This window comes from Quercus lobata, chromosome 6 (genome assembly GCF_001633185.2).
Source record: "Quercus lobata isolate SW786 chromosome 6, ValleyOak3.0 Primary Assembly, whole genome shotgun sequence".
NCBI classification, from domain to species: Eukaryota; Viridiplantae; Streptophyta; class Magnoliopsida; order Fagales; family Fagaceae; genus Quercus; species Quercus lobata.
Window position 1 is genome coordinate 31,612,053 of NC_044909.1, and position 15,105 is coordinate 31,627,157.

General features: G+C 37.5%; 1 protein-coding gene across 1 annotated transcript in view; it reads left to right on the forward strand.

The window, feature by feature from the left end:
• The window catches only part of LOC115994342, a 36,123-nt gene extending 21,018 nt beyond the window's left edge, over positions 1-15,105 (forward strand). Inside the window, exons 11-26 of the mRNA XM_031118438.1 lie at positions 150-549; positions 686-813; positions 1,040-1,210; positions 5,629-5,829; positions 5,941-6,498; positions 6,582-6,641; positions 6,756-7,090; positions 7,238-7,670; positions 9,280-9,747; positions 10,357-10,473; positions 10,552-10,673; positions 10,762-11,497; positions 11,693-11,947; positions 12,360-12,542; positions 13,156-13,497; positions 13,807-15,105. Coding sequence (XP_030974298.1) covers positions 150-549; positions 686-813; positions 1,040-1,210; positions 5,629-5,829; positions 5,941-6,498; positions 6,582-6,641; positions 6,756-7,090; positions 7,238-7,670; positions 9,280-9,747; positions 10,357-10,473; positions 10,552-10,673; positions 10,762-11,497; positions 11,693-11,947; positions 12,360-12,542; positions 13,156-13,497; positions 13,807-14,556 — 5,259 coding nt within the window. The 3' untranslated portion in view covers positions 14,557-15,105. The remainder of the gene's footprint in view (positions 1-149; positions 550-685; positions 814-1,039; positions 1,211-5,628; positions 5,830-5,940; positions 6,499-6,581; positions 6,642-6,755; positions 7,091-7,237; positions 7,671-9,279; positions 9,748-10,356; positions 10,474-10,551; positions 10,674-10,761; positions 11,498-11,692; positions 11,948-12,359; positions 12,543-13,155; positions 13,498-13,806) is intronic.

Here is a 15,105-nt window from a genome sequence, read left to right on the forward strand (position 1 = left end):
AATTTTCTTCTCTGGTTCACTAAACCTCCTGATTTATTTTTAGTTTTTGATCTTCATGTATCATGTGTGTGCTATCATGTTGTGAGCTCTCTGATAATATGAGTATGGGCTTACGTGTGTTTTTTGTTCAATACAATTTATCTGTGTAGGGAGATTGTCAATGGGCAAGATGGTTGCTCTTATCTAGAGTAAAGGGGCGTGAATATGACGCCTCACTTTCTAATGCTCGTTCGATAATGTCACATAATTTAGTTCCTGGAAGTAACCTGAGTGTTCTAGAGATAGATGAAATAATTCGTACCGTTGACGACATTGCGGAAGGAGGGGGGGAATTGGCAGCTCTAGCGACCCTATTGTATGCCCCAGCACCAATTCAAAATTGTCTGAGTTCTGGCAGTGTTAACCGGTACAGCAACTCCTCTGCCCAGTGCACCTTAGAGAATCTTAGACCCACTCTTCAGCGTTTCCCAACATTGTGGCGCACGCTTGTAGGTGCATGTTTTGGAAACGATACAACTTATAATGTTGTGGGCCCTAAAGCAAATGATGGTTAGCCTTTTGCTTTTATTTTTATTTTTTTTGGTTTATTCTTTCATGAATGTATAATAAATTAGTTTGATGAAATTTCTAGTATGATGTATACAGTTCTTGCACTGTGCATTACAATTTACAATTTGGTCTTCAGCTTTATCGGATTATCTAAATTGGCGAGACAACATCTTCTTCTCTTCTGGACGTGATACTTCACTTCTACTAATGCTACCTTGCTGGTTTCCTAAGGCTGTGCGAAGATTGATACAGCTTTATGTCCAGGTCTCTTTGTACTCTCCTTTATGTTTCACTGAACTTATTCAATGAGTTTTGCTATCTCTCTCTCTCTCTCTCTCTTCAAGTAAAAGTATATACAATGTCAGGTTTCTCACTAAACTAGGCTTTGAAACTGAATTTCCCTATATAAACAGTTAGGTGTTTTACTTTGATGTTCCTGTTTTTTATATGAATGGATTTATCATGTCATGTAGTTTGCATGATGTTTCAGGGTCCTCTTGGATGGCAATCACTTTCAGGTTTGCCTGTAGGACAATCTCTGCTAGATAGAGACATTGAGTTTTTCATAAATGCTGAAGAACATGCTGAGATCAGTGCAATCTCCTGGGAAGCAACTATCCAAAAGCATGTTGAAGAGGAACTCTATAATTCTTCACTTGAGGTTTGTGCTTCATATTTCTTTTTAGATACTTAGTTTTGGTTTCCTCTGTCTTACATTCAGGACTATTTGAACTATTTCCTTATGGAAATTACAAATTACACCCTCTTTACTTTGACTTGTTTTCAATTAATTCCTTTGAAGTTTCCTTTTTCCATTTCGGTCTGTTAACTTTAATCCGTTTCAATTTAATCATTCTTTTTAGTTCTATCCAATCTCACTATTAGTTTTAGTACTTCTCAGTTTTCACTTTCCAAAATGATGTTGATTTGGTGGACATAATGGTGTTGATTGGATAGAGGTGGACATAAGGACTACATTGGAAATGAATGGAAGTTAAAGGACTCATAAAAAAAAAAAAAAAAAACCTTAAAGAACTGGATTTAAAACAGGGTAAAGTTAGAGGGTGTGTAATTTGTAATTTTGCTCATAAAATTTTAGATGAGTTGTTAAGAAAAGTTTTCCTTGCCTTGTAAGCATCCAAATCAGAAATGCAATCTTTCATGTACTGCAATTGCAAATGGATCTCATACTTGCGGAGTTGCAGTCATGAATTTGTGTACTTATATGGAGAAGGTGCCAATGAGCTTTAGCTTGAGTGGCACTTCCTCCTTCTATATTATGGGATGGTGGGTATGGTCATGGATTCAAGACCCACTAGGTGTATGTGTAACTTACCAATTATAGAAAAACTTTTTTTTTAAATATTTATTTATCAAAAAAAAAAAAAAAAAACATATTTAAAAAGGCTTCATGACATTTCACTCCCTTGAACTAGACATGCAAAATCCTTATCATCCCCATGATAAAAAAGCATACAAATGCTGGATTCTTTTTTTTAGTACTAGAGGCTTCCATCATTGTGCTGGTTTTTCTTTTTTCTTTCTTTCTTCTTCCTTCTTTTTTAATAATTCTTTTTCAGTAACAAAAATGTCATGCAATGAGCATGTGATGGATTAGAAGTTTTCATTTTACAATTTTACCTACTTAAGGACATTAGTGGAAAATTGCGTGTGTTTACTGCCTTCACTCATCCTGTTTTCGTTAAAATATTTTACTGTCTCATCCAAAACCCCCGCAAGAGTCAATTGCATAATTTTTTTCACAAGATGCCGTGAACTCTTAATTTTTTTTTTCTTTTAGTAAAAGGCTTAGAAATAGAAAATCCATAATGTCCATAGTCAAAATATCTTGAGTGGGTTTGAAAAGTGGTTTCATGTGAAAAGCAAATACTATATTTTAGCATTAGCTTTTTTTTTTTGATAAGTAATAAGATATATTGATAAAAAAAGGAACACCCTAGTGCACAAGAGTGAACAAGGGATAAGAAATCAAATACAAAAATTGCAAGAGTCTAGGAAATCAATAAAAGAAGGGAATGATTGATTTTGCAAAGCAAATAACCAATCCCTTAAAGTTCTAAAAAAGAGTAGCTTGAGGTCCGGAATAGATCTCTCAATATCTTCAAAACATCTACTATTTCTCTCCCTCCAAAGACACCACAATAAGCAATGAGGAATGATGGACCAAATATAACCATTTCGATGACGACCAAAGCTGCCTTGCCAACACCGTAACAGCCCCAAAACAGGGTGCGGCATAACCCAAGTTACTCCAAAAAGACCCAAAACCATAGACCATAGATCCATAGCAAAAGGACAATGAAGGAATAGATGGTCAACTGATTCACCATTTCTCTTACACATATAGCATCAATCCAAAATCCACACCTTCCTTTTTCGTAAATTATCAATCGTCAAGCATTTCCCTAAGGTAGCAGTTCAAACAAAGAAAGCTACTCTAGAGGGAATCTTCTGCTTCCAAATACTTTTCCAAGGAAAACCATAGAAAGTGGTGCCAACTAAAATTCTATAATAATCACTAACCAAGAAACCCTTATCTTTGCTAGGAATCCAACTCATTTTATCCTCACCTAGCCCCCTTATAAGAGAACCATATATGGTTTCCATGAAGTATGACATAGCCTCTAGATCCCGAGCATGCACACCCCTAAAGAATCTCACATCCCAAAAGAGGACACCATTGGTGGACATCATAAGCTCAGCCACACTGGCATCCTTATTCCTGCAAAATCTGAACAAGTCTGGATATCTAACAGCAAGAGATCTCTCCACACCACCGGTCTTGCCAAAACTTCACTCTAGACCCATCACCAATATCACACAGAATATGGCGAGAGAAAGAAGGCCATCCCTAACTGATATTTTTCCATAAACCAACACCATAATGGCCATTCACAGATCTGGTACACCAGCCCCCCCCACACACATCCATATTTCATCTCTATCACTTGTCTCCAAAGGGCATCTTCCTCAATCCCAAATCTCCAAAGCCACTTCCCATGTAAAGCTTCATTGAAAAGTTTTATCTTCCTTATCCCTAAGCCACCCAAAGAAATAGAAGCACAAACAGTAGCCCATTTAACCAAATGAATTTTAGGATCATCTCCAAAACTGCCCCATAAGAAATTCCGTTGGAGCCTCTCAATTCGGTTAGCCACACTAGCAGGTATAGGAAATAAAGATAGAAAATAAGTGGGTAAATTAGATAGGGTGCTTTTGATTAGCATTAGCTTTTTTTCCCCTATTCCCAATATTTGGCTTGTTTCCTGGGGAAGGGAAAAATTCTTGGTTCTTTGTTTGTTTGTTTGTTTTTGGCTTTCTAATGTTTTTTGAAATCCTGGAAATAATTTTGGTTACAAAAAGGTTGCAAATATTTGCAAAATTCATTCTATTGGTATTTTAGAATTGGGATTTTGATATGAAGTATTAGAATTCAAGTTGAATTCAAGTTTTCATTTGATGTAGAAAATTGGTGTCAGTGATTGGCATGAAATTTGGCTATGATGCTTGTTGGTTTGAAATGGAATGTGGCTTGGCATTGTTAATAATTATTGGAGTGAGTTGTGGGTTTCTTGGTGTGGATGATGGCTTTGCTATTTTAGGATACAGGGAGAAGTTTGGTAGAACGATTTCTACCAAACTCCATAGCCATGGTCACTTTTTCCTATTACCCACACCCTGCTCATAAATAACGCCACATTATCAAACCCTTTTCCATATGTGTGACCTCAATTCAATATGGTCATAGGCTGTGTGTGTTCATGGGATACCATAGTGGCCATGAAGCACAAGGTGTTCAACATGGTCACAGTCTGTATGTTCATGGGATACCATTGTGGCCATGAAGCATAACACAGTTAGACACTCCAAAATCCCTGACAAAACATGTTTCTGTCAGATGCACCAGGGATGCTCCTACATACATGTCCTAGGAGTTTTGGAAGGAATATATATATATATATATAATTAAGAAAACATCCTTTGGTTTCAGATATTTTTTTAAAGATTTTGATAGATATCTATTTTGAAAACTTAAAATAAATATAAGACTAGAGTACACTAACACTTTTGGCTCTTAAAGTTTGGGCTGTTTTCATTTTGGCCCTTTACATTTCAAAATTTTCATTTCGGCCCGTCATGTTTGATTCAGTTCTTTGTTTGGTTCTTTACGTTTTAGAATTTTCATTTTGACCCTTCATTTTAGCCCTTCATGAAAATGAAAATTTTGAAATGCAAAGGGCCAATATGAAAACAAATCAAACATGAAGGCCAAAATTTAAATTCTGAAATGTAGAGGGACAAAATGACTACCATCCCAAACTTTAAGTGCCAAAACTGTACTTTAATCTAACCATAAAATATGCCTATAAATAAATAAAATATATTGAAAGATATTAATTAAGTAATTGTCATATCACCAGTGTCGTGTCTGTGTCCATGCTTCTAAGGTGGTTATGGTGCTGGTCTCTGTTATAGGGAGTTTTGGAAGCTGGAGGCAATTGTAGAAAATTTAAGTCTTCATATGAACAAAGTACTAAAAAGTAATACCTTTCTGTAGTTTTTTGTTTTTGTTTTTAAATTAGTTAGTTACATACACACTTAGTAGGTCTTGAACCCTTGATCTCACCCTCCACCTTACTCTTACAAGGGAAGGAGGTGGCATTTGAGCTCGAACTCATTGGCAAACCCTTCCTATAGCTAGAAGGATGGGAATGTAATTTTTTTTTTTTCTTCCTGTTGGTGGTGTTGCAGAATTAAATCCCTTAGATTGTTCGAAGTTACTTGTAGTGCAGGGTTGATTAGTGATTTTGCGAACTTCACAAGAAGGAAATGTGTAAGTAGAAGCCTTTTCAGCAATGGAAAAAAAACATTGTTGTGCAGGTGAAACTTCAATAGCTGAAACACCTCTAAAGCTAATAATCAAAAGTGCAAAGTACCCTATCTAGATGGTGTCTCAGTTACTCTCAGGCTTCTCACTAGCTAGCTGTATGCTGCTGGAATCGCTTCTTTGGTTTTTGTTGTAGCTATCTCTCATGACAGAGGTTTTATTGCCTTCAGGAAACTGGACTTGGATTGGAGCATCACTTGCATCGCGGACGTGCACTGGCAGCCTTTAACCATGTTCTTGCTGCTAGGGTTCAAAATTTTAAATCAAAAGAGCAAGGTGGTGGTTCAGCACATGGACAAAGTAATGTTCAATCAGATGTGCAAGCACTTCTTGCACCTTTAACACAAAGTGAAGAGTCTCTTCTTGCATCTGTAGGTGTTAATTTTCTATTCTTTTAGATATATTCTTGAAATTAATGAGAATTAATTTTGCTGTATCTATTTGAAACATGCCTTGACCTCCTGCCCCACTTTACTTTTCAGGTCGTGCCCCTTGCTATTATGCATTTTGAGGATTCTGTGTTTGTGGCTTCATGTGCTTTTCTCCTTGAGCTTTGTGGGTCATCTGCCAGCATGCTTCGTATAGACATTGCTGCCTTGAGACGGATATCTTCCTTTTACAAGTCCACTGAAATCAATGAGAATTTTAGACAACTTTCACCGAAGGTTTCTGCATTTCATGCAACATCTCGTGAAAGTGATATAACACAGTCTCTTGCTCGAGCTTTGGCTGATGACTATCTGCACCAGGATAGTGCTATCAAAACTAAGCCAAAAGGAACTCCAAATTCAGTTACTAGTAAACAAGCTTCACGAGCTCTCATGCTTGTCCTACAACATTTGGAAAAGGCTAGTCTTCCAGTGATGGAAGGAAACACATGTGGGTCTTGGCTATTAAGTGGCAATGGTAATGGAACTGAGTTAAGATCTCAACAGAAAGCTGCAAGCCAGCATTGGAATTTAGTTACTGTTTTTTGTCAGATGCATCAGCTTCCCTTGAGTACGAAGTACCTTGCTGTATTAGCAAGAGATAACGATTGGGTATCTCTCGCTCCCTTCTATTGTGATTCATAATATCTGTAGATTATAACTTCGAACCTTACATTGCCATTTTCATCTGTAAGGTTGGGTTTTTAGCTGAAGCTCAGGTTGGAGGATACCTTTTTGACACAGTATTGCAAGTAGTAAGTGCTTCCATTTTGATATTATTTCAGATATTTTCGTTCAGAACCTCAAGAAAACTAAATTTCTAGTCAAAACAGTGCCATTTTTATCCTTTTACGAAATATTTGTTTCAGGCATCAAAGGAGTTTGGTGATCCACGTCTCAAAATTCATATATCAACAGTTCTAAAAGGCATGCAGTCAAGGAAAAAAGCAAGCTCTTCATCATATTCAGATTCTACAGAAAAAGGGAGTGAAACTTTCTTTTCAGATGACAACATATGTATCCCAATTGAACTCTTCAGAATTTTAGCTGAGTGTGAGAAGCAGAAAAATCCTGGACCTGGAGAGGCCCTTTTGATGAAAGCAAAGGACTTGTCCTGGTCGATTTTGGCCATGATTGCGTCATGCTTTCCTGATGTGTCTCCATTGTCTTGTTTAACAGTTTGGCTGGAAATTACTGCAGCAAGGTTACTGTCAATTTCTCCATATTAATAAATTCTTCCATGATTATATGTTCTGACAACATTTCATTCCCCCCACGCCGTGCACCCAAGAAAAGTTTGCATGTGCATACTTCTGATGTTTATATCTCATTGCAACTACATTCTCTACAGGGAAACGTCATCCATTAAGGTGAATGATATTGCTTCCCAGATTGCAGATCATGTTAGAGCAGCTGTGGAAGCTACTAATACTCTACCAGCAGCTGATAGAGCCCTTACATTCCATTACAACCGGTGTAACCCAAAACGTAGGCGGCTTATGGCCCCCAAATCCGTTGATCCTGCAGCTGCTCCAACATCTGATATTTCAAGTACTTCTACAAGTGCAAAAATATTTGTTGCTCAAGGCATTATTGCTGAAGAGGAAAGAAAAGTGGAACTTGATGAACATCTTAATGTTTCAAGTGATTTTGATGAAGGGCCTGTTTCTCTTTCCAAGATGGTTGCAGTACTATGTGAACAACATTTGTTCCTGCCATTGCTAAGGGCATTTGAAATGTTCCTTCCTTCATGTTCACTGTTACCTTTCATCCGAGCTCTTCAGGTTTGTGAAAAAACTTAAACCCAGCTTTTCCATTTGTCTCTTGATTCTTTTGGTTTGGGGGACTTTCACTTTATTATGGGTCTTGAATATGTTAGATGCAATGTTGATCATCTTCCCAGCAGAAACTGAGTCCCAAAATGTTATTAATATTTCTTTGGCTTATTGCCAATGCATTCTAGCTCAAATGACCCCTCTTCCCTTTGTAAGAGGAAGCCGGAAGGTGAGGTTGTTGATTCAAGATCAACTGGATGCTTGTGTAATTATAACTTATTGCTTTCTTTCGAAATACTCCAGGACCTGTAGAAAGGATGAGTTGTTGGTTCAAGATCAAAGGATTACTTGCTTATTTTGGAAATGAAGCAATTCTTTTATGGCCAATGTAGAAAGGATAGAGTATGGTGCTAATTACTGTTCTTGTTTTTCTTTCCAACAGCTACAGAAAATAAAAGTTCAGGTGCCTTTCCCTTCTTAAGGCATCTTGTCTGGTGGCATGTGTGTCTTCAACTTCTCATAACTTTTTAAAGGCAGACAAAAGCTTCTATTCTAGTCAGTGCTATATAGTCTTGTTCAGATCAGTGTCCAATGGGTGGCTAAAAATAGACGTTCATGTGAATTATTATGGAGGAAAAGTTAACTAAGATTGTAATACATAGACATTAACTAAACAAGAAAAATAGTTTCTTCAACTTGTCTTTCTTAGTGCATTAGCTCAATTGTGGATAACTCTGGAGGGAAATACAGGGAATGTGATGCTTTTTGGTGTGAACATGGCTTTTTTTGGGGGGTGGCATGGGGGTAGATAAAAGTCAATTTTGTCATAAGTTTTGTGGAATGACCACATTGACCAACCATTTAATTTATTGTTAAAATGGTATTACTATGTGTCACAAAGCTCAATTTGAGCTTATTTATTTATTTTTTATTTTTTATTTTTTATATTTACTAGTTCAAGTTATTGTCAATGAGCTCAAGCTCAACTAACACTATTTCTTCCATAAGAATTTGAGGAGGATGAAGTTGTGGGTTCAAAACTCATTAGGTAGTAACGATTCAAGAAAAAGTGCTAGTCACATTTATGCAATACCCTAAAAGGACTAATCCAATCACAATTGAAGCTCATTAGAGTTTTTCATAAAGCCTAGATTAACCTAGCATATGCATAATGTGGGGCTCAGCATCCTCCCGCACAACACACACTCAACTAATTCAATATCAATTTGGGACATCACAATATCCATCCCCCACTTATATCCTTGACTTCCTCGTCAGGGCCCACATTGTTGGGCAATGTTTTCGAGACCACACAAGGTTACCTAGGTTCACTCTGATACCATTTGTAATGATTCAAGAAAAAACACTAGTTACATCTGCACTATACCCAAAAAGATTAGTCTAGCCACAATTGAAGCTTCTTGTAGTTGTTTCTAAAGCCCGGATTGACCCAGTATATCAATTGGGTGCATCACATGGTGCTGCATAAGCAATTAAACTAAAAGACATGTTCAAGTTATATAGTTATATATTTTTTGACTGTGTTTCATTTGATATTGAATATAAATTCAGTGGGATTATTTCATATAGAAATTGATCCTTTTTTTCTCTCTCCCAGGCATTTTCACAAATGCGCCTTTCGGAAGCTTTGGCACATTTGGGTTCTTTTTCTGCCCGAATTAAGGAAGAACCTGCCTGTGCACAGGCAAATATAGGGAGAGAAGGGCAAATTGGGACTTCATGGATTAGCTCCACTGCTGTAAAAGCTGCCAATGCTATGCTTTCAACTTTTCCATCTCCTTACGAGAAAAGATGCTTGCTACAACTTCTTTCTGCTACTGACTTTGGTGATGGAGGTTCTGCGGCAACACACTATCGACGACTTTACTGGAAAATTAATTTAGCAGAGCCTTCATTACGCAAGGATGATGGTCTACATCTTGGGAACGAGACTCTAGATGATGCTTCACTTTTAACAGCATTAGTAAAGAATGGGCATTGGGAGCAAGCACGCAACTGGGCCAAGCAGTTGGAGGCCAGTGGGGGATCTTGGAAATCTACTGTTCATCATGTTACCATGACCCAGGTACTATATTTTGCCCCTGCCTACTTGGGTTGTAAAGCATGTTGCATGCATTATTCAACTTTTCTGATTCTGTTTAACTTCCCTGATTTGGGCAAGCATCTCTCATTTAGGAGTTTAAAGGTTTATGTATTAATGATTTTTTTGCAGTTGGTATGACAGGGATGAAAGGCTTTGATAATTTTTAATGTACATCTAAACTAAAATTTGATACCTATTATTCTATAAGAGTCCTGCTCTCCCATTCTCTCTTAAGCTATTTTATAGCATGATGTTTGCACGGTGCTTACGAGATTTTTCTGATAGGTGTTTCCAGTCTCTTGATAACTCATGTGATAGGTTCCTAGACTTCCGATATAGCTTATTTATGATTTGTATCATGAGGTAAGGCATGTTGTGTTTCAACTTTCAACGTGGCCATAGAGTGTGGGAATGGAAAATATGTTACTTACGTCTTATTCATGTGTTATAAGAACTATAGAAATATGAAAATAAGTTATTTTGCACAAGGTTCTTTAGAAAATAGTTAACATTCTCATATTTGTGCACCTTTATATTTGATTATAGCGTTCATATTTGATTATCACCTACGATTTCAATCTTCAACTTTAGGCTGAATCTATGGTAGCTGAATGGAAGGAGTTTCTTTGGGATGTCCCAGAGGAGAGAGTTGCTTTATGGGGCCACTGCCAGGCAATGTTCATAAGATATTCCTTCCCTGCTTTACAGGTAGGTTTATTAGTCTTCAACCAAAGTGGTTATTCTGGTGACTAGTGTATTTGATGAGTGCTGTCATGTGGCTTGTAGGCTGGATTATTTTTCCTTAAACATGCAGAAGCTGTGGAGAAAGATCTCCCTGCAAGGGAGCTTCATGAATTATTGTTGCTTGCTCTACAATGGTTGAGTGGGATGATAACCCTGTCTAACCCGTAAGTTATTTATACCAAATTTACTTGCTGCTTCAGATCTTGAATTTTTTTTTTTTTTTAAATCTGACATATGTGATAAATTTATCAGAGGATATCCGTTGCATCTTCTGCGGGAAATTGAGACTAAAGTTTGGCTCTTAGCAGTAGAATCAGAAGCTCAGGTGAAGAGTGAAGGAGACTTCAATTTATCCAGTTCCACTCGGGAGACTGTTATTAAAAATTGCTCCAGTATTATTGATAGGACTGCAAGTATAATAACTAAAATGGATAATCATATAAATTCAACAAGGAATAGGATTTTAGAGAAAAACGATGCAAGGGAGAATAACCAGACAAATCACAAGAGCCAAGTATTGGATGCAAGCTTTCCAACCGCAGCAGGGGGCAGTACAAAGGCAAAACGTAGGGCCAAAGGCTATATGCCACTAAGACGGACACTAGCAGACTCAGTGGATAAAAGCACTGATCCTGATGATGGCTTTGGGCCTCTTAAATTTGGCAATGACTTGCCATTGCAAGAAGACAACTTTAAAATGGAAATGTCATTTTCAAGGTGGGAGGACAGTGTTGGACCTGCTGAGCTGGAAAGAGCTGTCCTTTCTCTATTAGAGTTTGGGCAAATATCTGCTGCCAAGCAACTCCAACATAAGCTTTCTCCTGCACAAGTAATTCCTGAACTTGTTTTAGTGGATGCTGCCATAAAGCTTGCAGATGTCTCAACTCCTAGTGGAGAAGTATCAATATCAATGCTTGATGAGGAAATGCGTTCTGTTATTAAGTCATGTAATCTACCAACTGACCAACTTAAGGTTGACACGCTGCAGGTTATTGTTCAAATCTCTCTCTCTCTGTGCGAGTCTCCTGTTCTCGTAGTGTCATCTGCTTCCTTGAGTCTCATTGTGCATATTTTGTAAACAAGGTTGCCTTGTTAATGACGTACTGGTTGTTTGCTCCCTTTTTGTCTGTTTCTCAGTTTGCAAAATCCTCATATTAATGTAGTTTTAAATATGCAAATATAGGTTTTGGAGAGTTTAGCAACCATTTTCAGTGAAGGTAGTGGACGTGGACTATGTAAGAGAATAATAGCAGTTGTTAAAGCTGCAACCATCTTGGGCCTTTCATTTTCAGAGGCTTTTGATAAGCAGCCAATTGAATTACTACAGCTGCTTTCCCTTAAAGCACAAGAATCATTTGAAGAGGCAAATCTCCTAGTGCAAACTCATTCTATGCCAGCTGCTAGTATTGCTCAAATTCTTGCAGAATCATTTTTAAAGGTTTTTACTTTTCTCTAAATTTTATTTTTATTGGCATGTTGCACAATTTCTTATTAGTATTTTGTCATTGCACTAGTGGTGGATGAAAGTCACAATTTTATGTGGACAAATGAGTGACAATATGCCTTATGGCCTGGGCTGGATCTAAGCTAGACCTTTATTCTTGATGGACTGATCATGTTTAAACCTGCATGTTTCTGGATGTGCTCCATGTTGTTGGACAAAAGAAATCAGTTAGGATCTTTTAATTTCCATTTTGAATTTGAACCTTATATTAAAGAAATTATGTCCAAGCTTACTTTCCCTGAGATGTAGCCAGAAAATAAATTCTCACTCTTAATTTTTTGAGGCCAGAGGAGAGGAACTATTAATTTGTGTAGTGCTGATATTGCATTACTTTTATGTACTTCAGGGCCTATTGGCAGCACACCGTGGGGGATATATGGATTCTCAAAAGGAGGAAGGGCCTGCTCCCCTACTGTGGAGATTTTCGGACTTCCTGAAGTGGGCAGAGCTCTGTCCTTCCGAACCAGAAATTGGCCATGCGTTGATGCGGTTGGTGATTACTGGCCAAGAGATACCACATGCTTGTGAGGTATTCTATGATAGTGACACATTGATAGTTCATACTGTGCCAAATATGATAGAGGTCTATCTAGCATGACAACATACAAAATTGGATATATTTGATATTATGAGAAGTTATTCAAGAAAATTATTACAATCAGTTATTATTGTCATCATCGACATTATTGCTATTCCTGCTATTATGAGCATCACCATGAATACGAACATTATATTCTGGAAAATGATTCATGTAGTAGATTTGTAATCAGTCTTGTTAGCATGCTTTGTTAATTGATTCTTCATCAGGCACCATTATTAACACTATAACTTTGACTATTCATATTGCATTATTTTCTGTAAGGTCACTAATGCAATAACCAGCAAGAAAATGGACTCTTAACTCACATCTTTTCCACCTATAAGAACAGAGTGGAGGTTAAAGTTTTGGTTTTATGACCAACGGGTGCATGTGTAACTTAAAAGGTGTTAGAACCAACAAGAAAACATAAGTTATAAACCAGGAAAAAAAAAAATGATTTTACTATTTATATATATTTTTCTCATAATACGGAGCTATCCCCCCTCCCTCTATCTCTCTTTAAGCTTACACTTCTTTGCCGTTTGGGAATTTATGTTTTCAGGTTGAGCTTCTTATTCTGTCTCACCACTTCTACAAATCATCAGCTTGTCTTGATGGAGTTGATGTTCTTGTAGCCCTTGCTGCAACCAGGGTCGAAGCTTATGTGTCTGAGGGTGATTTTTCATGTTTGGCTCGCCTAATAACTGGAGTTGGAAACTTCCATGCCCTGAATTTCATTCTGGGAATTCTTATAGAAAATGGTCAACTGGATCTTCTTCTTCAGAAGTATTCAGCTGCTGCAGACACAAACTCTAGCACAGCTGAGGCTGTCAGGGGATTTCGAATGGCTGTTCTCACATCATTGAAGCAGTTTAACCCGAATGACCTTGATGCATTTGCAATGGTTTGTATTTTTAATCATGATTCCCTGATATTCTATTTGAACAATTTCATTTGTCTAAGTTTTGTTTGTTTGTTTGTTTTATTTTATTAATTTACTGTGGAGATAATTAGGTAGTAACACTTTTAACCTCTAGCTAGTGCAGGTTGAATAACAGTTAATAAAAGTGAAATTAAGGGTGTCTTTTTCTCAAATTTCTTATAGCAAAGTTCAGTGATGTTTTCCATAAATACTTGAGTCTGGCATAAGCCAAGAAACAAGTTGTTGTGTAATATGTCATCTCTTTTATTAATGTGCACATCTTTTTCACAGGTCTACAACCATTTTGACATGAAGCATGAAACAGCTGCTCATTTAGAGTCAAGAGCAAAGCAGTGTTCTGACCAGTGGTTCCAGCGTTATGACAAGGACCAGAATGAAGATCTGTTAGATGCCATGCGCTATTACATTGAAGCTGCTGAAGTTCATTCTTCTATTGATGCTGGCAATAAAACACGAAAAGCTTGTGCTCAGGCTTCCCTTTTGTCCCTTCAAATTCGAATGCCAGATTTCCAGTGGCTGAATCGAACTGAAACCAATGCCAGACGCGCCTTAGTTGAGCAGTCCCGTTTTCAAGAGGCCTTAATTGTTGCTGAAGCCTATGGTCTTAACCAGCCAAGTGAATGGGCTTTGGTCCTTTGGAATCAGATGCTCAAACCAGAGATAATGGAAGAGTTTGTAGCTGAATTTGTGGCTGTGCTTCCTCTTCAGCCTTCAATGCTTGCTGAGCTTGCAAGATTTTACAGATCTGAGGTTGCAGCCAGAGGGGACCAGTCCCAATTTTCTGTTTGGCTAACTGGAGGAGGGATGCCTGCAGAATGGGCTAAATATTTGGTCAGATCATTTAGATGCTTGTTGAGGAGAACTAGGGATCTGAGGTTGCGGTTGCATATGGCTAATGTGGCAACTGGATTTAATGATGTGAATGATGCGTGCATGAAGGCATTGGACAAAGTCCCTGACAATGCCGGCCCACTTGTGCTTAGGAAAGGGCACGGTGGGGCTTACCTCCCACTGATGTGAAGTAAATGTTAATGGCAAAGATTTTTTGGCAGATTATAATATTGATCTTGAGATGGTGATAACAAAATGGCGACAATTTAAAATCCTCTCAATCTCTTTTGGTGAGCTTGTGGCAGGATTTGTGATTTGGGGAATGGTGGTGTGGGGAAGAGAATCCAAAAAGTTGAAGGAAAGGGGGAAAAGAAAAGAAAGGAAAAAGGATAAAGAAAAAAAAAGAAATTTAAGCAGGTTATATGAAAATTGTGATAGTTATAGATTAGTCAACACAGTTTTTAACGATTTTTGTATTCTTTTTCAGCTTCATTGGACTAGCCAGAAGCAGAAAGAAGTTTGGAGAATATATGTAGGTTAGGACAATTAGTCATGCTAGCAAAGTCTTTGTAACATCATTTTGATTTAGCTCTGCACTTTTTGTTTTTTTTCCCAGTTAATTTTTTGATCGACAATTTGAGGCCAGTTGTAAATCCCCCTCGAAAATGAGTGCTTGTTTCATTTTTGTAAGAAATGTACAATATATTCATATCAATATCATATACCTATATAACAAAA